This window comes from Ovis canadensis, chromosome 7 (genome assembly GCF_042477335.2).
Source record: "Ovis canadensis isolate MfBH-ARS-UI-01 breed Bighorn chromosome 7, ARS-UI_OviCan_v2, whole genome shotgun sequence".
NCBI classification, from domain to species: Eukaryota; Metazoa; Chordata; class Mammalia; order Artiodactyla; family Bovidae; genus Ovis; species Ovis canadensis.
In genome coordinates this window covers 58,450,563-58,475,746 of record NC_091251.1, presented here as the reverse complement: position 1 = coordinate 58,475,746, position 25,184 = coordinate 58,450,563, and the positions used below count along the sequence as shown (strand labels likewise).

At 42.8% G+C, this 25,184-nt stretch overlaps 1 protein-coding gene across 2 annotated transcripts; it reads left to right on the top strand.

Moving 5' to 3' along the window:
- The first annotated feature begins 12,295 nt into the window (after window positions 1-12,295).
- On the top strand, window positions 12,296-14,062 carry LOC138443613 (C2 calcium-dependent domain-containing protein 4A-like). Of its 2 annotated transcripts, none has more exons than XM_069596316.1 (2): window positions 12,296-12,756; window positions 12,838-14,062. In XM_069596316.1, exon 2 carries the CDS (start codon window positions 12,839-12,841, stop codon window positions 13,988-13,990), a length of 1,152 nt encoding a protein of 383 aa, XP_069452417.1. In that variant the 5' UTR covers window positions 12,296-12,756; window position 12,838; the 3' UTR covers window positions 13,991-14,062. The 2 variants fall into 2 exon arrangements, with proteins under 2 accessions (XP_069452417.1, XP_069452418.1); XM_069596317.1 differs by having other exon boundaries at window positions 12,314-12,383.
- Window positions 14,063-25,184: the final 11,122 nt, after the last annotated feature.

Below are 25,184 nucleotides of genomic sequence, written 5' to 3'. Positions count from 1 at the left end.
CTTTATATCTCACCCAAACTGCACAATCACCCACTAACCTGTCCCAAACTTGTTTCTAATCTGCTCCCAACCACCCCTCTCCCCTTGTACATTCACACCAACCATGCACTGGGAAGAATGAAAAAAAAAGATATATAGATAGGTCCATACAGATATCCATACATTGTTACTGAGATAGGCGTGCATCAGAAAAAGTTGAGAAACCAAACAATGCAAGGATATATGAATAACTGTGGGCTCGGATAATGACAGTCTTCCTCTGAATAGATTTGGGTGTTCCATGAACAGAGCCTCATCCTGTTAGACAAACCACCCAAGTACTGCATGAATCATGCTTCTGAGGTAAGTAAAACATTAGGCTTAATGTGGTCACAGGGGATCACCCATGCAAGGGCATGTTTCTGCTGTTTTCAAGACATCTTATATAGGAAATGTTTCCAAAGTGTTATTGAAGAAGGTGATTTATTAATAAAAAAACAAAGCAAATCTACTTGGCTTGGCCAGAAAGAGAAATGTTTTTAAGGGAATCCATGTGTGAATCACCTAATCCTTAATCAAGCAGACTCATATAATAACTGCTAAGTGATAGCCAACACTTACTATATACCAGGTGTTTCGTGCATTTAACCCTCACAATGATCATGTGTGGTAGGCCTTGTAACCGCCATTATACAACTTCAACTCAGAGAAGTTAATTTACTTGCCCACAGTTCCATAGTTAAAAAGCTGCATAATATTTGAACCAAGGATGAATAACTCCAAAGTCTATGTTTCTTCACCACTAATTCATCTCTCCCTCCACAACACAGCTTTGCTTAACCACTTCTCAGACAGCTTCTCAGATTGTGAGTCTCACTATTTTAATCCAGGGCTCTCTGGGCTCTCATTTGCAGAGCTAACAGCATCTTGCCTCCTGAGAAAAGATGAGTCAAAACACAATCATGTGACCCTTAAGTGTATAATTGGTAAACATTCTCCCATAGGTTAAACAGTGACCCAAGGCAAAAAAAAAAAAAAAGATAGCCCACATCCAAGGACAAAGGAAAAGCTGTAACGTGACATTAGAAGGGGAGCTGTTGCTACTGCTAAGTCGCTTCAGTGGTGTCCAACTCTGTGCAACCCCATAGACAGTAGCCCACCAGGCTCCATTGTCCCTGGGATTCCCCAGGCAAGAACACTGGAGTGGGTTGCCATTTCCTTCTCCAATGCATGAAAGTGAAAAGTGAAAGTGAAGTCGTTCAGTCATATCCGACTCCTTGCAACCCCATGGACTGCAGCCTTCCAGGCTCCTCCATCCATGGGATTTTCTAGGCAAGAGTACTGGAGTGGGTTGCCATTGCCTTCTCCAGAACGGGAGCAATCATGTTAAAATCAAACCTCTACCCTCCAGAGATGCTTGAAGTGCACAAGCAAAACCTGATGTGCACCAGGAAACAGGAAAAAGGAGCAGTGACCCCCACAAGAGATTCTGAGTGTTGGAGGGTCTGTAGAAGCGTGGGTCAACAATGGCCTGCCACAGGGCCAGAAGCACAGAAGGTCTAAGAGGCATGAACTAAGTCCTCTTGGAGGAGGTCGTCATTAGCCCTACCATAGAGACTGCATGCAATGTGGGAGACCTGGGTTCAATCCTTGGGTTGGGAAAATCCCCTGGAGTAGGGCATGGCAACCCACTCCAGTATTCTTGCCTGCATAATACCCATGGACAGAGGAGCCTGGCAGGCTATGTAGGGTCTATGGGGTCGAAAAGAGTTGGACACAGCTGAGCGACTAAGCACGCAGAGACTGCATGCTCAAGTTCTGGGCCACCTCAGGTCAGACTACAGTGAGGGAGCACAGTGCCACCCATCAGCAGAAAGTTGGATTAAAGATTTACTGAGAATGGCCTTGTCTACCAGAGCAAGATCCAGTTTTCCCCAGCCAATCTCTCCCATTGGGAAGCTTGCATTAGCCTCTTTTTCTCATTTATCAGAGGGCAGACAGAAGAAGCAAGAATTACAATCACATGGCCTCCAGAGTGAAAACCACAATCAAGGAAAACTAACCAAAATGATCACATGGATCACAGCCTTGTGTAACTCAGTGAAGCTATGAGTCACCCTGTGCAGGGTCACCCAAGAGAGATGGGACATGGTGGACAGTTCTGACAAAACGTGGTCCATTGGAAGGGAATGGCAAACCACTTCAGAATTCTTGCCTTGAGAAATCCATGAACAGTATGAAAAAGCAAAAAGATACGAAACTGAAAGATGAGCCCACCAGGTCGGTAGGTGCCCAGTGTGCTAATGAGAAAGAGCAGAGAAACAGCTCCAAAAAGAATGAAGAAGCTGAGCCAAAGTGGAAAGGACACCCAGTTGTGGATTTGTCTGGTGGTGAAGGGCTTCCCTGATAGCTCAGTTGGTAAAGAATTTGCCTGTAGTGTGGGACACCTGGGTTCAGTCCCTCGGTTGGGAAGATCCCCTGGAGAAGGGAAAGGCTACCCACTCCAATACTCTAGCCTGGAGAATTCATGGACTGTACAGTCCACAGTGTCTCAAAGAGTCAGAAATGACAGAGAGACTTTCACTATCACTGGTGGTGAAAGTATATTCTGATGCTGTAAAGAACAGTATTGCATAGGAACCTGGAATGTTAGGTCCATGAATCAAGGTAAATTGGATGTGGTCAACAGGAAATGGCACAAGTGAATACCTACATTTTAGGAATCAGTGAACTAAAATGGAGGAATGGGCGAATTTAACTCAGATGACCACTGTATCTACTACTGTGGGCATGAATCACTTAAAAGGAATGGAGTAGCCCTCATACTCAACAAAAGAATCTGAAATGCAGTATTTGAGTGAAATCTGAAAAATGACAGGATGATCTCTGTTTGTTTCCAAGGCAAACTATTCAATATCACAGTAATCCAAGGCTATGCCCCAACCACTAATGCTGAAGAAGCTGAAGTCCAACAGTTTTATGAAGAACTACAAGACCTTCTAAAACTAACACCCAAAAGAGATGTCCTTTTCATTATATGGCACTGGAATGCAAAAGTAGGAAATCAAGAAATACCTGGAATAGCAGGTAAGTTTGGCCTTGGAGTAAAAAATGAAGCAGGGCAAAGGCTAACAGACTTTTGCCAAGAGAATGCACTGGTCATAGCAAACACCCACTTCCAACAACACAGAAGGGGAATCTACACATGGACATCACCAGGTGGTCAATACTGAAATCAGACTGATTATATTCTCTGAAGTCAAATAAGGAGAACTCTATACAGTCAGCAAAAACAAGACTGGGAGCAGACTGTGGCTCAGATCATAAGCTCCTTATTGCAAAATTCAGACTTAAATTGAAGAAAGTAGGGAAAACCACTAGACCATTCAAGTATGATCTATATCAAATCCCTTGTAATTATACAGTAGGAGTGACAAATAGATTTAAGAACAGAAGAACTATGCAAAAAAAAAGATCTTAATGACCCAGATAACCACGATGGTGTGATCACTCACCTAGAGCCAGTCATCCTGGATTGTGAAGTCAAGTGAGTCTTAGGAAGCATCACTATGAACAAAGCTAGTGGAGGTGATGGAATTCCAGCTGAGCTATTTCAAATCCTAAAAGATGATGCTGTGAAAGTGCTGCACTCAATATGCCAGCAAATTTGGAAAACTCAACAGTGGCCACAGGACTGAAAAAGGTCAGTTTTCATTCCAGTCCCAAAGAAGGGCAATGCCAAAGAATGTTCAAACTACTGCACAATTGCATTCATTTCATACGCTAGCAAAGTAATGCTCAAAATTCTCCAAGCCAGGCTTCAATAGTATGTGAACTGAGAACTTCCAGATATTCAAGCTGGATTTAGAAAAGGAAGAGGAAGCAGAGATCAAATTGCCAACATCTGCTGCATCATAGAAAAAGCAAGAGAATTCCAGAAAAACATCTACTTCTGCTTCATTAACTATGTTAAAGCCTTTGACTGTGTGGATCACAACTTACTGTAGAAAATTCAAGAGATGGGAATTCCAGACCACCTTATCTGCCTCCTGCAAAACCTGTATGCAGGTCAAGAAGCAACAGTCAGAACTGGACATGGGACAACTGACCTGTTCAAATTGGGAAAAGAATATCTCAAGGGAGTATATGTCACCCTGCTTATTTAACTTACGTGCAGAATACATCATGAGAAATGCAATGCTGGATGAAGCAGAAGCTGGAATCAAGATTGCTGGGAGAAATATCAATAATGTCAGATATGCAGATGACATTACCCTTTGGCAGAAAATGAAGAGGAACTAAAGAGTCTCTTGATGAAGGTAAAAGAGGAGAGTGAAAAACCTGGCTTGAAACTCAACATTCACAAAACTAAGATTATGGCATCTGGTCCCATCACTTCATGTCAAATAGATGGGGAAACAATGGAAACAGTGACAGACTTTGTTTTCTTGGGCTCCAAAATCACTGCAGATAGAGACTTCAGCCACAAAATTAAAAGGCAGTTGCTCCTTGGAAGAAAAAGTATGACAAACCTAGACAGCATATTAAAAAGTAGAGACATTATTTTGCCAACAAAGGTCTATATAGTCAAAGCTATGATTTTTCCAGTAGTCATGTATGGATGTGAGAGTTGAACCATAAAGAAGGCTGAGCACTGAAGAATTGATGCTTTTGAATTGTGGTGTTGGAGAAGACTCTTGAGAGTCCCTTGGACTGCAAGGAGATCCAACCAGTCAATCCTGAAGGAAATCAGTCCTGAATATTCATTGAAAGAACTGATGCTGAACTGAAGCTCCAACTCTTTGGCCACCTGATATGAAGGGCTGACTCATTAGAAAAGACCCTGATGCTGAGAAAGATTGAGGTCAGGAGCAAAAGGGGATGACAGAGGATGAGATGGTTGGATGGCATCAGCAACTCAATGGACATGAGTTTGAGCAAGCTCTGGGAGATAGTGAAGGACAGGGAAGCCTGGCATGCTGCAGTCCATGGGGTCGCAAAGAGTCAGACATGACTGAGTGAGTGATCAACAACAGCGGATGGAGGTTCATAATATTCTATAGGAGGCGGTGGTCAAAACCATTCCCAAGAAAAAGAAATGCAAGAAGGCACAATGGTTGTCTGAGGAGGCCTTACAAATAGGTGAGCAAAGAAGAGAAGCCAAAAGCAAAGGAGAAAAGGAAAGATATACCCATTTGAATGCAGAGTTCCAAAGAATAGCAAGGAGAGATAAGAAAGTCTTCTTAAGTGAACAATGTAAAGAAATAGAGGAACAAAATGGAATAGGAAAGACTAGAGATCTCTTCAAGAAAATTAAAGATACCAAGGGAACATTTAGTGCAAAGATGTGCACAATAAAGGACAGAAATGGTAAGGACCAAACAGAAGCATAAGAGATTAAAAAGATGTGGCAAGAATACACAAAAGAATTATACAAGAAAGGTCTTAATGATCCGAATAACCATGATGGTATGGTCACTCACATAGAGCCAGACATCTTGGAGTATGAAGTCAAGTGACCTTACTTTGGCCACCTGATGTGAAGAGCCAACTCATTGGAAAAGACCCTGCTGCTGGGAAAGATTGAAGGCAGGAAGAGAAGGGGACAACAGAGGATGAGATGGTTGGATGGCATCACTGATTCAGTGGATATGAGTTTGAGAAAACTCAGGGAAATAGTGAAGGACAGGGAAGGCTGGCGTGCTGCAGTCTATGGGGTCACAAAGAGTCAGACATGACCTAGCAACTGAACAACAACAAGAAGAAATGTGACCAGGAGTGGAGCTCAAGTAAAGACAAAGAAGTAGGTAGTCAAGGGCATGGCAAACTCAAGGATGTACCAACTCTGCCCCCAGGCTAGATATCTAAACAGTGTTCAATAGTCTCTTCTCATTTCTGCCTCAGCCAAGCAAAGTTCAAATATGCCACCCTCATTATTTCATTCCTCTTCTGACAGAAGGGCATAGCTAATATGATCTTGTACAGCAGGATCTACCTGCCTAGCATACTGGCTGGAAGCCAGGAGGCATCTAGTAAATATCACTTTGAATGAATAAATGAACTAATGAACATTTGCTCTCCTCTGTACTAACAATAAATATCTGACATTGTGTATATGAGGCTGTATGCTAAACTTTTCATCTGCATTATCTTATTGTATGGGTTTCCCTGGTGGCTCAGTGGTAAAGAGTCCTCCTGCAATGCTGGAGACACAGGAGATGCTGGTTCGATCCCTGGATAGGGAAGTTCCCTGGGAGAAGGAAATGGCAACTGACCCCAGTATTCTTGCCTGGGAAATCCCACGGACAGAGGAGCCTTGGAGGTTAGTGTCCATGGCATTGCAGAAAGTTGGCCACAACTTAGCGAATAAACAAGAACAAGAACAATAGATAGATGGGTATTATTACTACCAAAAGGGGCAAGGCAGTTCTCCTGGGTCTTTAAGTTCACTAATCCCATTACCCTCTGATGGAGAAGAATAAGAGGCTTATGGAAGTTTCCTGCTGGGAGAGACTGACTGAGAGGGAAACTGGGTCTTGTTCTGATGGACGGGGCCATGCTCAGTAAATCCTTAATTTTCTGTCAATGGGCGGGGCTGTATTCCCTCCCTGTTTTTTGACCTGAGGCCGAACTATGGTGGAAGTAATAAAGATAATGGTGACCTCCTTTGAAAGGTCTCATGCCACACTCAGTGCTCCCAACCCTGCAGCGAGCCACCGCCGACCCACGCCTCTACTGGAGACTCCTGGACACTCACGGGCAAGTCTGGGTCAGTCTCTTGTGGGGTCACTACTCCTTTTTCCTGGGTCCTGATGTGCATAAGATTTTATTTGTGCCCCCCAAGTGTCTGTTTCCCAGTCCTGTGTAAGTTCTGGTGGCTCTACAGTGGGGTATTTGGTGACCTCTTCCAAGAGGGCTTATGACATACCAAGGTTTACTGCACCCAGAGTCCCTGCCCCTGCAGCAATCCAATGCTGACCCATACCTCTGCAGGAAACACTCAGACACAGTTCTGGCTCAGTCTCTGTGAGGTCTCTGGGTCCTGGTGCACACAAGGTTTGTTTGAGCCCTCTGAGTGTCTCTGGTGGGTATGAGGTTGGATTCTAAATGCTATTTTGCCCCTCCTACTGTCTTGCTGGGGCTTCTCCTTTGACCTTGGACACGGGGTATCTCCTCAAAGTCACTCCAGTGCAACACAGCCACCTTGTCTAACTCACTGAAACTATGAGCCATGCTGTTTAGGGCCACTCAACACGGATGGGTCATGGTGGAGAGTTCTGAACAAACATGGTCCACTGGAGAAGGGAATGGCAAGCCACTTCAGTATTCTTGCCTTGAGAACCCCATAAACAGTATGAAAAGGCAAAAAGAAAGGACACTGAAAGATGAACTCCCCAGTATGCTACTGGAGATCAGTGGAGAAATAACTCCATAAAGTATGAAGAGAAGGAGCCAAAGCAAAAACAACACCCAGCTGTGGATATGACTGGTGATGGAAGTAAAGCCCAATGCTATGAAGAGCAATAATGCATAAGAACCTGGAATGTTAGGTCCATGAATCAAGGCAAATCGGAAGTGGTTAAACAGGAGGTGGCAAGAGTGAACATCAACATTTTAGGGATCAATGAACTAAAATGGACTGGAATGGGTGAATTTAACTCAGATGACCATTATATCTACTACTGTGGGCAGGAATCTCTTAGAAGAAATGGAGTAGCCATTATAGTCAACAAAAGAGTCTGAAACGCAGTGCTTGGGTGCAATTTCAAAAATGACAGGATGATCTCTGTTTATTTCCAAGGCAAACCATTCAATAGCACAGTAATCCAAGTCCTAGACTGGAAGAAACACAAGCTGGAATCAAGATTTCTGGGAGAAATATCAATAACCTCAGATATGCAGATGATACCTCCCTTAAGGCAGAAAGTGAAGAGGAACTAAAAAGCCTCTTGATGAAAGTGAAAGTGGAGAGTGAAAAAGCTGGCCGAAAGCTCAACATTCAGAAAACGAAGATCATGGCACCTGGTCCCATCACTTCACGGGAAAGAGATGGGGAAACAGCGGAAACAGTGTCAGACTTTATTTTTGGGGGCTCCAAAATCACTGCAGATGGTGACTGCAGCCATGAAATTAAAAGACGCTTACTCCTTGGAAGAAAAATTATGACCAACCTAGACAGCATATTCAAAAGCAGGGACATTACTTTGCCGACTAAGGTCCATCTAGTCAAGGCTATGGTTTTTCCAGTGGTCATGTATGGATGTGAGAGTTGGACTGTGAAGAAGGCTGAGCGCCGAAGAATTGATGCTTTTGAACTGTGGTGTTGGAGAAGACTCTTGAGGGTCCCTTGAACTGCAAGGAGATCCAACCAGTCCATTCTGAAGGAGATCAACCCTGGGATTTCTTTGGAAGGAATGATGCTGAAGCTGAAGCTCCAGTACTTTGGCCACCTCGTGCGAAGAGTTGACTCATTGGAAAAGACTGATGCTGGGAGAGATTGGGGGCAGGAGGAGGAGGGGACGACCCAGGATGAGATGGCTGGATGGCATCACAGACTCGACAGACATGAGTCTGAGTGAATTCCGGGAGATGGTGATGGACAGGGAGGCCTGGCGTGCTGTGATTCATGGGGTCGCAAAGAGTCGGACACGACTGAGCGACTGAATTGAACTGAACTGATGCCCCAAACAGTAATGCTGAAGAAGTTGAAGTTGAATGGTTCTATGAAGACCTACAAGACCTTCTAGAATGAACACCCCAAAAGATATCCTTTTCATTACAGGGGACTGGAATGCAAAAGTAGGAAGTCAAGAAACACCTGGAGTAACAGGCAAATTTGGCCTTGGAGTACAGCATGAAGTAGGGCAAAGGCTAATAGAGTTTTGCCAAGAGAATGCACTGGTCATAGCAAACACCCACTTCCAACAACACAAGAGATGACTCTACACATGGACATTGCCAGATGCTCAATATGGAAATCAGACTGATTATATTCCTTACAGCTGAAGATGGAGAAGACCGAAGTCAGGAAAAACAAGACTAGGAGCTGACTGTGACTCAGATCCTGAACTCCTTATTGCCAAATTCAGACTTAAATTGATGAAAGTAGGGAAAACCACTAGACCATTCAGGTATGACCTAAATCAAATCCCTTACGATTATACAATGGAAGTGAGAAATAGATTCAAGGGACTAGATCTGATAGAGTGCCTGAAGAACTTTGGATGGAGATTCGTGATATTGTACAGGAGGCAGTAATCAAGACCATCCACAGGAAAAAGAAACAAAAAAAAAGGCAAAACGGTTGTCTGAGGGGGCCTTACAAATAGCTATGAAAAGAAGACAAGTGAAAGGCAGGAGAAAAGGAAAGATATACCCATCTGAATGCAGAGTTCCAAAGAATAGCAAGGAGACATAAGAAAGCCTTCCTCAGTGATCAATGCAAAGAAATAAAAGAAAATAATAGAATAGGAAAGATCTCTCTTGAAGAGATCTCTTCAAGAAAATTAGAGATACCAGGGGAAAATTTCATGCAAAGATGGGCACACTAAAGGACAGAAGTGGTATGGACTTAATAGAAGCAGAAAACATTGAGAAGAGGTGGCAAGAATACACAGAAGAACTATACCAAAAAAATGTTCACAACCCAGATAATCACGATGGTGTGATCACTCACCTAGAGCCAGTCATCCTGGAGTGTGAAGTCAATTGGGCCTTAGGAAGCATTGCTACAAACAAAGCTAGTGGAGATGATGGAATTCCAGTTGAGCTATTTGAAATCCTAAAAGATGATGCTGTGAAAGTGCTGCACTCAATATGCCAGCAAATTTGGAAAACTCAACAGTGGCCACAGGACTGAAAAAGGTCAGTTTTCATTCCAATCCCAAAGAAAGGCAATGCCAAAGAATGCTCAAACTACCACACAATTTCACTCATCTCACACGCTAGCAAAGTAATGCTCAAAATTCTTCAAGCCAGGCTTCAATAGTGCGTGAACTGAGAACTTCCAGATATTCAAGCTGGATTTAGAAAAAGCAGAGGAACCAGAAATCAAATTGCCAACATCCAGTGGATCATCAAAAAATCAAGAGAGTTCCAGGAAAACATCTATTTCTGCATTATTGACCATACCAAAGCTTTTGACTGTGTGGATTGCAACAAACTGTGGAAAATTCTTAAAGAGATCGAGTATCAGACCACCTGACCTGTCTCCTGAGATATCTGTAAGTAGGTCAAGAAGCAACAGTTAGAACTGGACATGGAACAGCAGACTGGTTGCAAATTGGGAAAAGAGTACGTCAAGGGAGTATACTGTCACCCTGCTTATTTAACTTATATGCAGAGTACATCATGAGAAATGCTGGACTGGATGAAGCACAAGCTGGAATCAAGATTGCTGGGAGAAATATCAATAACCTCAGACATGCAGATGCCACCACTCAGAGTAGAAAGTGAAGAACTAAAGAGCATCTTGTTGAAAGTGAAAGAGGAGAGTGAAAAAGTTGGCTTGAAGCTCAACATTCAGAAAACTAAGATCATGGCATCTGGTCCCATCACTTCATGGGAAATAGATGGGGAAACAGTGGAAAGAGTGACAGACTTTATTTTGGGGGGAGGGGCTCCAAAATCACTGCAGATGGTGACTGCAGCCATGAAATTGAAAGATACTTGCTCTTTGGAAGAAAAGTTATGACCAACCTAGACGGCATATTAAAAAGCAGAGACGTTACTTTACCAACAAAGCTCCATCTAGTCAAAGCTTTGTATTTTCCAGTAGTCCTGTATGGATGTGAGAGTTGGACTATAAAGAAAGCTGAGCACTGAAGAATTGATGCTTTTGAACTGTGGTGTTGGAGAAGACTCTTGAGAGTCCCTTGGACTGCAAGGAGATCCAACCAGTCAATCCTGAAGGAAATCAGTCCTGAATATTCATTGGAAGGACTTATGCTGAAGCTGAAACTCCAGTACTTTGGCCACCTGATGTGAAGAACCAACTCATTGGAAAAGACCCTGATGCTGTGGGAAAGATTGAAGGCAGGAGGAGAAGGGGACGACAGATGATGAGATGGTTGGATGGCATGACCAACTCTATGGACATGAGTTTGAGTAAGCTCTGGGAGTTGGTGATGGACAGGGAAGCCTGGCATGCTACAGTCCATGGGGTCACAAAGAGTCAGACATGACTGAGCGACTGAACTCAATCTTAAGCATAAATAGCATATTGCTGTTTAGTTGTTAAGTCTGACTCTTTTGCTTTGTCTGACTGTTTTGTGAGTTGTCTGATTCTTTTCTTAGCTGTCTTAGACAACTGACTCTTTGAGACCCCATGAACTGTAGTTCATCAGACTTCTCTGTCCATGGGATTTCCAGGCAAGAATACTGGAGTGGGTTGCCATTTCCTTCTCCGGGAGACCTTCCTGACCTAAGGAAGGTACGTGCATCTCCTGCTTTGCAGGGAGATTCTTTACCACTGAGCCACCAAGGAAGCCCAGAAATAACATACACCCAAACAAAACACCTCAGATCTCTTTCATCCTAAGCTAGCTGGAAGAAGGTCGCTTAGAAAGTGAACTTAGGTCAATTTTCAAAGGAAGGAAAAGATCTCTCAGGTGAGCACAGCCTAGAAAGGCCAGATGTGGTTAGGCTGCCTCCAAAGGATGGGTCCAACAGCCCAGATGTGTGCAGGAATATAATTTCCCAATTTAAAAATCAGCACACAAGGTTTAAGAAGTTGGTTGTTATCTTTTAAACTGAGGTATAAAATACATAATCTTATATCTAATCTTAAGTGCATACTAGATTATCTTTTTACATGTGAATACAACCCAGTAACCCCACCCAGATCAAGATGCAAAATATTTCCAGCAACCTATAAGGTTCCCTGTACACACAGTAGTTTGTAGTCAACAAAGGAAAATAATTTAAAATCAGAACAGAAAGCCAGAAGGCAGGTAGGGAACTTTGAAACCTGGGCAGACTAAAGGCTGGATTTGGGGGAGGATATTAACTAAGAATGAGACAAACTCGACTTTTGTATCCTCTTCATGGTGGGTATAGAGAGCTTCTGTGATTCAATTCAGTATGCCAATTGATCCTCATAATGACTTTGCCATATAGTAAAGACTGAGCCCTCTTTTGCACATAAGTAAACAGAAGCACCCCCATTTAGAACTGAATGTCTAGAATTTGCACTGCGGATCCAGCCACGTGGCAGAGCGAAAGTTGGAAGGCTTGGCGTCAGGTTACCTAGCAGTGCCAATCCGGCCCGCCCATTGGCGGGCTTCCCAGGCCTCAGGTATAAAGGTTCAGGCCGATAGCCTTTAAACTTTAGCGAACCCCGCAGCAGGAACTTTGATCTCCCCAGAGGCCGTGCACCTCTACAGTTTGGTGCCCCAGGCAGAACGGTGCGGAGACCTATAGCCTTGCTTAACTCTCCCAGGGACTCGTCTGAGTCTCTTTGAGCTTAAAAGCGGGGAGCAAGCCGAATATTCTAGAAAGGATAATAATTATTTTAAATCTGAGGACTAGAGTGCAATAATCCAAGGGTTCAGGAAACCATTGCACAAGTATAGTGCCTCTTGGCACCAAGGACAACGCGAGGCAAACACTTTGAAAAGCTCTGCCTTAGAACAGCAAGGGCAGGTCTAGATTAAGGCAACAAACCCAAAGTGTACACCACTGAGGAATAGAGAAGACATCAGAGAAACACTGAAACATCTGCAATAGCAGCGTGAGGGGTAGTTGCCTGGTTCCAAGGGAGGCAGGAGGAGGCACCTCGTAAGTAGAAGAGACCGGAGACCGGAGCTCCTGCGCCCTGCAGAGCTCACTCTGAGATCCGTGTGTGCTTGTGCGTTGCAGGATGACCAGCTCCAGCAGAGCTTCCTCAGGAACCGGCACCTGCTGCCTGATGTGGTGCCTGGAGCGGCTCCTCTTGGGACCCGAGCGCCTCCTGCGGGGCAGAAACCGGCTTTATCAGGATGGAGCCCGCCGAGCCACGGCCCTCACACCCGCCGGGTGCCCAAACGTGCTCACCCCGGACCGCATCCCCGAGTTCTGCATCCCCCCGCGACTCGTGTCCTGCCCGACTCTGACTGCAATCCGAGACTCCTGGGGCGAACAAGCAGGGACTGACGATGGCGCTGGCCGCACGGACTGGGACCCGCGCTCGCAGGCCGCACTCTCGCTTCAGCACCTGCCCCGGGCGCGCACTGCCTACGGCTTCTGCGCGCTGCTCGAGAGCCCGCACACCCGCCGCAGGGAGTCGCTCTTCCTCGGGGGTGCGGGCGCCGCCGCGCTCCCGCCCGCGCCCCGTCCCCGGGCCCACACCTACGGGGGCGGCGGCGGAAACGACTCCCTCACCCCCCGGGCGAGAGCGCCCATTGCGCCCCGCGAGGCCCGCAGTGGCTCCCTCCTGGATGCGCTCGGCCCCGGGCCCCGCTGCCACCGCTTCCTGCGCGCTTCTGAGGAGCTGCTGCGCCGCGTGCTGCGGACCCAAAGGAACCGAGACCTGGCCCGCGCCTGTTCTGTTTCCAGCGGGGACGAAGACGACGAGGACGAGAACGAGGGCCCCTCCGGCTCCGGATCCCCGGCGCGGGCCCCCGGCGCGTCCCCCTCGCCAACTCCCAACCCGCTTCCCGAGCGCTTGGAGGCCGAGGGAACCGTAACTCTGGGCGGTGCCGGTGGCGCCCTGCGCCTGGCCGCTGAGTACAGTAGGGCCAGCGGGCGCCTCCGTGTCCGGCTGCTCCGTGCCGAGAGCCCGGCTGGAGGAGCAGCCGAGCCCCGCGCCCCCGTAGGCTGCAGAGTCAGCTTCGTCCTGAAGCCGCGGGGCGCCGTGGTCCGGCGAAGCCGCAGGGCCGTCTTGGAGCAGGACTTGTGCTTGGACGGGCTCTCGGAGGACGAGGTGCGCCGCCTGGCCGTGCGCGTCAAGGCGGAGAACCGGGGCCGCGGGCTGGAGCGGGGCCGCCTGCTGGGCCAGGGCGAACTGCTGCTGGGCCCCCTCCTGCTCCTCTGAGGGCGCGCTCTGCCGCCGGGCCTCTCGGACACTGAAGCCGCTTTGTACAAAATAAACGTGTTTTCATTCTTCTCCTCAGGTCTTTGTTTACTCAGGTCCAGTATTGGCAGAGATGATATTGGATTAATTACCATGATAAAGGATGCTATATTTTGTGTTGTTCAGTCGCTGAATAGTGTCGCAGTCTGCGAGCTCACGGACTGTAGCACTCCAGGCTTCCCTGTCCTTCATTATCTCCCGGAGTTTGCTCAAACTCATGTCCATTGAGTCAATGATGCCATTCAACCATCTTCATCTTCTGTCAGCCCCTTCTCCTTCTACCCTCAATCTTTCACAACACCAGGGTCTTTCCCACTGAGTTGGCTCTTTGCATCATGTGGCCAAAGTATTAGAGTTTCAGCTTCAGCATTGGTGCTTTAAATGAATATTCAGGGTTGATTTCCTTCGAGATTGACTGGTTTGATCTCCTTGCTGTCCAAGGGGCTCTCCAGAGTCTTCTCCAGCACCACAATTCAAAAGCCTCAACTTTTTGGTGCTCAGCCTTTATGATCTAACTCTCACATCCATACGTGACTATTGGAAAAACCATAGCTTTGGCTATGAGGGGGCTTCCTTGCTAGCTCAGACTGTAAAGAATCTGCCTGCAATGGATCAGGAAGATCCTCTGAAGAAGGCAATGGCACCCCCAGTATCCTTGCCTGGGGAATTCCACAGACAAAAGAGCCTGCAGGCTAGAGTCCAAGGGGCTGCAGAGTCAGACACAACTATGACTAACACACACACACTTGTCTATATGGATATTTTGTGTATATACTGCCAACATTCTTTTTCAGTAAACAGTATGCAGTTTTGCAGTGGTGTTTCCCAATGTGGATAACCAATGGCATTTCCTGTGTTACCCAGAGTCTTATTGAGAGATAATGAGTCACAAGAAGTATTAAATTTAAAGGGTTTCCTGATGGTCTGTTTGCTCCAATATCCTCATTTTGAAGTTGGTTCATTCTACAACATCCATTGAAACCATCTTAGAACGTGAATTACTTTTGAAGCATTGTTTTAGACCTTGATCGAGAAAATGAGATGGAGAGAGAGAAACTGACTTGTTAAAGGTCAACAGTGAACTGTTAGTAGGAACGCCAATCTCGTACTCTTTCTTGGCTACATCTTGGAAAAACATAGGAAGAATGGAAACCATTTTAATATTCTGAGCTTAAATAATAATTGTAACAGTTTTACAAAATCAACTTATTTAATTCTTAAAACAACCTTAAAAACTGGTATGGCTATATCCCCATTTTACAGATGAGAGTATGGAGGTACAGAATAAAGACCAGCAGAATTTGCACCTAAGTGATCAGTATTTTCCTCATTAAGCTGTGTAAGTAATACTACAATGTCTGAAAAGCTTATCTTACTAGTGTTGTGAAACTGCAACTTACATCTGAAATTGTTGACTCTGAGGCTGAGGTCTCCTCACATTTCTCACCCTCCAGTAGAAAGGCAAATACATTAAAATGAGTGATTTATCATCTCAAGCTGCTGACATCAGGCATTGAGATGAGCTGGGTCTACGACTGACTGAGGTGGAAACTAAGGACCTCGGAGTCATAGAAGAAAGGGATACTAGTCTCATTGGTACCAGGTGAGCTAGTGTGCTAGGGCAGAGTCAAGAGTACCTATAATGGTATTCTTCCTCCTCTGGCTTCTGATGGTAATAATAGGTTTTGTGTGGTGGTTTAGTCACCTGGGCTTCCCTGGTGGCTCAGCTGATAAAAGAATCCACCTGCAGTGTGGGAGACCTGGGCTCGGTCCCTAAGTTGGGAGGATCCCCTAGAGAAGGAAATGGTTACCCACTCCAGTATTTTGGCCTGGCGAAATCCATGGACAGTGTAGGCCATGGGGTCACAAGGAGTTGGACATGACTGTGCGAACTTCACTTTTTTTTTTTAAGTCACTAAGTTTTGTCTGACTCTTAGAACCCCATGGACTATAGCCCACCAAGCTCCTCTGTCCGTGAAATTTTCCAGGCAAGAATATTGGAGTGGATTGCCACTTCTTTCTCCAAGGGACCTTCCCAGCCCAGGGACCAAAGTCACATCTCCTGCATTATGGGCAGATTCTTTACCACTGAGCCACCAGGGAAGCCCAATAATAGGTTTACTAAGTTTTAAAGGATGATTTTCCTTCATCCCTCAAATTCATTGCCAGCCAGGAATATTACTTCCTTTCTTATGCATATAGGAGGAAAATGTATCCTAAGTGAGGGCTGAAAATATTTAAACAAGTAGTGTACTGTAAAATATGACTACATTATCAGTCTGGGTTTGGAAATGGTTTCTGCTTTTACTAAGCTGCTGACAGTTTTATCCATTGGTGCTCATGAAAAATGCTATTTAGAAAAGAGTTTCAGTTTTAATAATAGCTCAGGCATAAACTGAAGATGGGTTATTATGATAGATATTTATAATGACATTCACTGAACAAATGGGAAGAGTGTGAATTTATTGACTGTCAAAATCAGTCACATCTGGAAGCTCAAAGTGATTGATTGACTAAATGATTGATGACATTACGGAAGTTCATATCTTTAACACGTTCTTTTATCTACTCACAGTCACTGTTTCCTTGGTCTTCAAACCAATGCTTTAAGAAGAAGAAGAAGAAAAAAAAAAAAATATATATATATATATGGCTTCCTTGGTGGCTCAGACAGTAAAGAATTCACCTGCAATGAAGGGGACCCAGGTATATAATATATATAAAACCTTCTTAATCATTTGGAATTTTGGTACAGTGACTAATACTGAGTTCACATATGCAGTACTTTTAAAGGAAAATATTAATAAATGGAAACTGAGAACAACCTCAGTTCAGTTCAGTCGCTCAGTCGTGTCCGACTCTTTGCGACGCCATGAATCGCAGCACACCAGGCCTCCCTGTCCATCACCAACTCCCAGAGTTCACTCAGACTCATGTCCATCGAGTCAGTGATGCCATCCAGCCATCTCATCCTCTGTCATCCCCTTCTCCTCCTGCCCCCAATCCCTCCCAGCATCACAGTCTTTTCCAATGAGTCAACTCTTCTCATGAGGTGGCCAAAGTATTGGAGTTTCAGCTTTAGCATCATTCCTTCCAAAGAAATCCCAGGGTTGATCTCCTTCAGAATGGACTGGTTGGATCTCCTTGCAGTCCAAGGGACTCTCAAGAATCTTCTCCAACACCACAGTTCAAAAACATCAATTCTTTGGCACTCAGCCTTCCTCACAGTCCAACTCTCACATCCATACATGACCACAGGAAAAACCATAGCCTTGACTAGATGGACTTTAGTCAGCAAAGTAATGTCTCTGCTTTTTCAATATGCTATCTAGGTTGGTCATAACTTTTCTTCCAAGGAGTAAGCGTCTTTTAATTTCATGGCTGCAGTCACCTCTGCAGTGATTCTGGAGCCCAAAAAATAAAGTCTGACACTGTTTCCACTGTTTCCCCATCTATTTCCCATGAAGTGATGGGACCAGATGCCATGATCTTTGTTTTCTGAATGTTGAGCTTTAGGCCAACTTTTTCACTCTCCTCTTTCACTTTCATCAAGAGGCTTTTTAGCTCCTCTTCACTTTCTGCCATAAGGGTGGTGTCATCTGAATATCTGAGGTTATTGATATTTCTCCCGGCAATCTTGATTCCAGCTTGTGCTTCTTCCAGCCCAGCGTTTCTCATGATGTACTCTGCATATAAGTTAAATAAGCAGGGTGACAATATACAGCCTTGATGTACTCCTTTTCCTATTTGGAGCCAGTCTGTTGTCCCATGTCCAGTTCTAACTGTTGCTTCCTGACCTGCATACAGATTGCTTAAGAGGCAGGTCAGGTGGTCTGGTATTCCCATCTCTTTCAGAATTTTCCACAGTTTATTGTGATCCACACGGTCAAAGGCTTTGGCATAGTCAATAAAGCAGAAATAGATGTTTTTCTGGAACTCTCTTGCTTTTTCCATGATCCAGAGGATGTTGGCAATTTGATCTCTGGTTCCTCTGCCTTTTCTAAAACCAGCTTGAACGTCAGGGATTTCACAGTTCACGTATTGCTGAAGCCTGGCTTGGAGAATTTTGAGCATTACTTTACTAGCATGTGAGATGAGTGGGTATTTATAATACCATCATGTTTATTTTTTTTAATACTAACAGATTGCATTGATGGCTCAAATCATAAAATTTATTCCAGGAAACATTATAACCATGATTGTCACTAGATTATATACAAGTAGCAATTTGGGGACAGAAGTGTAATTTTATTAAGAAGGTAAATCAGGGCAAATTAGGGACCTAAGTTTTCCATGAAATAACAGTTTGGGAATACTCAAACAGAATCTCCATTAATGTTAAGTCACAGTTGAGTAAATAATATAATAGCCTAATCAAAAAGATTTTAAATGACTTACATAGAATCATTAATCATAAAACCATGTAATGTTAGAGTTGAAAAGAATGCTGAGAATCATTTTGTACAAATCCATGTATCATAGAAGAGGACCAGAGAGGCAAATTGTTGATTGCCCCATATTATACAATTAGCAAAGGAGCTATTCACACAGATCTGTCTTCATTTTGCTGTTGGCCCAGTGTTTCCAAGAAAGGAAAAATACTTGTGCATAAATTATTTTACAACCGATCTAATGTGAATTTTTTGCATTTAAGGAATCTTATTTAAAGCTCATTCTTGTGAGGACATCAGTCATTCTAGGGGCAAATTTGGTTTCTATTTTGCTGTCCTCTAGTGGATCCCTAGAGTGTTCTGGCAGTGGGTCTGTCTTCTTCCTATTGGACCATTTCAACCAATCCAATGCCAGAACACAATGACCTTGAAGATGTGTGCTAATACCAGATGACAAGAAGAGTCATATCACAAAAATAACTAAATATAGCTATCTGAGCATAAAAGGTGACAAAATATTTTAGATTAAAAAAAAAAAACTTTCCTAGTAATAATGAAGCTGGGTGTGTGTGGCAACAGTTTGTTGGTTGCAGAAAACTGCTTTAAGAGTTCTCATGTTTCCAGTTGAGCTTTAGGTACGCATATCTTTCCCGTGAATGACACAGCACAATCCTGTCTCTTTGTGGTTTAATATCTGAACATATTAAAAAAAAAAAACCTGTACAACAATGAGAAATATGTCGATTTAAATAGTATTAAGTGCAAATTTAAAATCAAATCAACATTTTGGTCACTAAGACAATGCATTCTACATCTAAAATATTAGCTTTAATATGACTGAAACATGCCTAGAATATTGTTTCTTTAGAATCTAATTTTCTTTTACCCAGACTTCAACAGTTCTCCCTAAATCCATCCCCAGGACCTAGGTAAAAATTACTCTTTTAGTCAAAGATATTTGAGAGACAGAGCAAGAAGTGGGTATTATGTGATCCCTAAAGTGGAGAAGGCAATGGCACCCCACTCCAGTACTCTTGCCTGGAAAATCCCATGGACAGAGGAGCCTGGTAGGCTGCATTCCATGGGGTCGCGAAGTGTCGGATACGACTAAGCGACTTCACTTTCACTTTTCACTTTCATGCATTGGAGAAGGAAATGGCAACCCACTCCAGTATTCTTACCTGGAGAATCCCAGGGATGGGGGAGCCTGGTGGGCTGCCGTCTATGGGGTCGCCCAGAGTCGGACACGACTGAAGCGACTTAGCAGCTGTAGCAGCATGACATTAAAGTAATAAAAATATATAAGTGGATAAAAAGGTACCAAGGTTCATTTAGAACATCTATCATGTTCAAGATGCTACATTTGTAAATGTAAATAAGACATAAAATGTCCTTGTTCATAGGGAATTAAGTTTCCAAAGCCAGGGGAAGAGATAGACAATAAACAAATAATTTTAGTAGTGTTTAAGAAAATTAAATGTGCTAATGGTGAAGAGTGTGACTAGGGTGAAGGGGTACCTTAGATTGGATGGTTAAGAAAGGCCTGTATATTGACACTGAGCCTCTTATGGTTACATATATATTACTATCATATTTTAATCCAATATCCTGATCTGAGGACTTCCTGACCTCCCAGGGCATCTGACAAGTGTTTTCCTAGGAATTCTGCTAGTAAGTTATCACTAGTGAGAAATACTTCCTGTGGGGTTCAGCATTGCTATGTAGGAGATCTGCCTCCAAGCTTATTAGTTCAACCAATGAAATTGACTTGAGGCAGCCAATAGAGCTTATAAACCCAATTTTCACTATAGTGCATAATTTAGCATGGCAAAATCCCATAGCTAAGGATTTATTATGGTGCCATGAATAGTCTGGCATTAATTTGAGAGGATTAAAACTCTGGTCAGATTAGGCCTTCAGGATATTAGGAAGCAAATAGCAACATGATTTTTTTCTGCAATGTTATAATTTTCAAACAAAAATTTTAAAATATTTATTTATTTTAATTTATTTGGCTGCATGAATCTTAGTTGCTGCATGTGGGATTTAGTTCCCTGACCAGGAATTTAACCCAGGCCCCCTTGCATTGGAAGCATGGCGTCTTAGCCACTGGACCACCAGGGAAGTTGGAGTCTTAGCCACTGGACCACCAAGGAAGTACTTCAAGCAAATTTTTATCCTTGTATGCTTAAATCTTCTCACAGACAATTTGGGCTAGTTTCTCATAGTGTACCTGGGGTAGATGCTGTAGTCTGTCTCCTTCAACACACAATCCAAACCCTTATTGCTTTAATTTCTGTGCTATAGAGGCTAGAGGAATAAAAAGTTGCCTTCCCAGGCCCCTTTTCAGCTAAGGACAGTCAAGCAACTAATATGGCCAATGAAAGATGGGGAGAAGTCAGCAGATGGTGTCTCTGCCCCTTCCCTCTCCCTGCTAGGACACAAGGTACCTGAGAAATGGCAGACATCATGCAGGACAGTAAAATAACCTTTGTTGTTGCTGTTCAGTCACTCAGTGGTGTCCAACTCTTTATGACCCCATGGATTGCAGCATGCCAGGCTTCCCTATCCTTCATTATCTCCCAGAGCTTGCTCAAACTCATATCCACTGAGTTCCTGATGCCATCTAACCATCTCATCCTCAGTCATCCCCTTCTCCTCCTGCCTTCAATCTTTCCCAGCATCAGGGTTTTTCCAATGAGTCAGTTCTTTGCATCAGGTGGCCAAAGTATTGGAGCTTCAGCTTCAGCATCAGGCCTTTCAATTAATATTCAGGATTTATTTCCTTAGAAGTGACTGGTTTGATCTCCTTGTAGCGCAAGGGACTCTCAAGAGTCTTTTCCAACACCACAGTCTGAAAGCATCAGTTCTTTGGCACTCAGCTTTCTTTATGGTCCAATTCACACATCCATACATAACTGCTGGAAAAACTACAGCTTTGGCTAGACAGATCTTTGTTGGCAAAGTAATGTCTCTGCTTTTTAATATGCTGTCTAGGTTGGTCATAACTTTCCTTCCAAGGGGTAAGAGTCTTTTAATTTCATGGCTGCAGTCACCATCTGCAGTGATTTTGGAGTGGAAAAAAATAGTCTGTCCCTGTTTCCATTGTTTCCCCATCTATTTCCCATGAAGTGATGGGACCGGATGCCATGATCTTTGTTTTTTGAATATTGAGTTTTAAACCAACTTTTTCACTCTTCTCTTTCACTTTCATCAAGAGGCTCTTTAGTTCTTCTTCACTTTCTGCCATAAGGGTGGTGTCATCTGTCTATCTGAGGTTACTGATATTCCAACTTGTGCTTCATCCAGCCCAGCATTTCTGTATGGGCTTCATCCAGCCCAGCATGATATATTCTGTATAGAAGTTAAATAAACAGGGTGACAATATACAGCCTTGACATACTCCTTTCCCAATTTGGAACCAGTCTGTTGTTTCATGTCTGGTTCTAACTGTTGCTTCTTGACCTTTTTAGTGTAGTTCTTCTCTGTATTCTGACACCTCTTCTTAATATCTTCTGCTTTTGTTAGGTCCATACCATTTCTGTCCTTTATTGTATCTATCTTTTCATGAAATGTTCCCCTAGTATCTCTAATGTTCTTGAAGAGATATCTAGTCTTTCCCAAATGATCTTGGCTCCCCAATAACATCACCAATCCTCCATGCTAGCTCTGGACAGTCTAAACTCAAAGTTCCTGTTTATGAGACAAATACATCCTTTACCTGTTTCAGCCATTGTCAAGTATTCAGATGTATATGAACACAATCTTAACTGATACAGACAATATCTGTTTTACAGAGAAGGACATTTCTTTTTTTTAAATTTAAATTTATTTATTTTAATTGGAGGCTGAGGCTAATTACTTTACAATATTGTATTGGTTTCTACTCAGAAGAATTTAAAAAGTTTCATGAGGTCTTGCACTAAGTAAATCATGAATTTAATTACAGACCTCTCAGACCTCCACGCTCACTGCTTTTTTCACATCTCATCATCTTTCCTCATGTAAGCTATTAAAAAAATTTTTTTTAAGTACAATCGGCATACAATAAATGGCACTTGTTTCACCTATACAATTTCATGAGTTTTGACATACACATGCACCCATGAGATCAACACCAAAATCAAGATGATGAACACGTTCCTGATTCCTAATAGCTTCTTTGTGCTCCTTTGTAATCCCTTTCTCCTGCTCTCTTCACCTCGCCTCTCTGGTCCTCAGGGAACCATCTGCTTCCTTCACTACAGATTAGTTTATAAAATTTTATGTAAATAGAGAAATTATATATTTGGAGTCAGGGGAGGATTGCCTTCTTTCACGTAGCATTAGTATTTTGAGGTATATCCATATTTTTTCCATATCAGTAGTGTGTTTCTTTATATTGCTAAATGAAGGGCTATTGAATGGATAAACCACAACTCTTTTATTTATTCACCTGTTTGTAACTATTTTCTATTCCTCATACTTATTTGTTTTTTTACCCCTTTTCCTTCTTTTTCTGCATTGTTTTGTTTTAACTGAGCATTTTATAGGATTTCATTTTCTCTTCTCCCTCATCATATCAATTACATTTCTTTAAAAAATTTCTTTAGTGGTTGCCTTGTTGCTTGCAGTATACATTTACAACTATTTGTGTGTGTGTTAGTCACTTAGTAGTGTCCGATTCCTTACAACCCCATGAACTGTAGCCTGCCAGGATCCTCTGTCCATGAGATTTCCCAGGCAAGAATACTGGAGTGAGTTGCCAGTTGTTTCTCTAGGGGATCTTCCCAACCCAGGGATCGAACCTGGGTCTCCTGCATTGCAGGCAGATTCTTTACTGTCTGAGTCACCAGGGAAGCAGCTAGAGAAAAGCTGACCCCCAGATGGATAAACAGCAAGGCCCTACTGTATAGCACAGGGAACAACTGTATTCAATATCCTGTGAAAAATCATAATGGAAAATGAATATATATATATACATATATGTGTGTGTATATATGTATATATATATGTATGTATGTATATGTATACATATAAATAATATCACTTTACTGTAAAGCAGAAATTGTCATAATCTTGTAAATCAACTATACTTCAATAGAATAAATTTTTTTTTAAAGGAAAATCTGACCCCATTTATGAAGCTAGACTTCCAGAACCAGCATTCACCTATTAATGGAGATTTAGATTGTTTCTAGTTTTCCACTATTCCAAATAAAGCTACTGTGACTATTCATGTACAAGATTTTGTGTGAGCATACACTTCCATTTCTCTTAGGTAAATACCTAGAGTGGATTATCATATAAGAAAGTGACAAAATGGTTATACCATTTAACGTTTCCACCAACATGTCAGAGTTCTGTTTGCCCTACATCCTCACCAAAGCTTGCACATATAAAGATCTTTTGAAGGAAACACATACTCAAAGTTTCTATATATTTTTTTTTTTGCAGTTTACAAAGTTTCTATTCTGTTGCTTATGTATTATTATAACCATGTAGTCCCCTCAAGAATTTTGATGACAGTTTTACTTTAATAATTTTTACTTAAATAATTAAAATGTAGCATTAATAATTAGGCAAAGGTCTCAATTAGGGCAGAATTTCAAAGTAATGTAACCATTATTATCTTGGTATAACATAGCTATAAAATATCTGGGTGCATTAAAAGAATCCTAGAACATCAGAATTTTTAAAACATTCAATGACAATTCCTTCCAAGTTTCATGAACCATTGAACTTCTTTCCCAAAGCCTGTAATTTAGTCGTTTAAAACAATTCAGATAAAAGAGAACTATCATAGATCAGGATCAAATTTTGTGAGAGTCAGTTAAAGGAAATAACTATATCACTAGAGAAAAGTCTGAATAGATGGAGCTTAGAGACACTGTTACTTTTCTGGTAGGCAGGTTAATAGAAATCATCTTTATCAAGGGATTGACAATCTCTTCTTTCTTTTCTGTATCACCCTGAAGCTGGGGGAGCAGAAATATGAGCTATCTGGTGCCATCAGAGCTAGAACACAGATGCAGAGCCAGTTTCTGACAGCCATTAGTCCAAAGTGCCACTTCACATACAAATCAGCCTGGAGACTGCAGACTCCAAGTGGTGGTCATTGACAGTAAATTCATTTTTTAAAAGAGGAGTTCATGTTCAAAGTCAGAGGGGCATGGATTCCAGATCTCAGCTGATGTTTACTATCCATGTCTCTTGGTCACGTTAATTAGCTTTTCTAAATGTCATTTCTTTGTTAGAAGAGACATAATAATGTTACCTACCACATAGGATTTATGTAAAGATTAAAGGAGATAATGAATTCAATGTCCTCTGCACAGTGCCTGTTATGTAGAACCACTCAGTAAATAGTAGTTCTATTTTTGGTTTCTTCATAATGGATGATGTTTCTGGACTTTTCCCCCAAGTTTCTGGAATGTTCAATAATTGCTTATCCTGTAGCTGGAACCTGACACCTAAGGGATTTAGTAGATACGTTATACTCATATGAATCATTTGAGGAACAATACAAATTGCCAAAGCAAATGTTACAAATAATAGTGCTCTAGACAAGGATTCTTAAAAAAGGGAATTGAGAAATGAGAAAGGCTCTGACTTTTATTTAACACTGCTGTTCCAGACATTGTACTAGAGACACAATCAGTGTTAGATATCTTTGTGCCACTGCCAAGTGATAAAAAGACTTTTAAACAGCCAGGACATGGAATCAATCTAGATGTCCACTGACAGATGAATGGATAAAATGTGGTACCATATATGCAATGGAA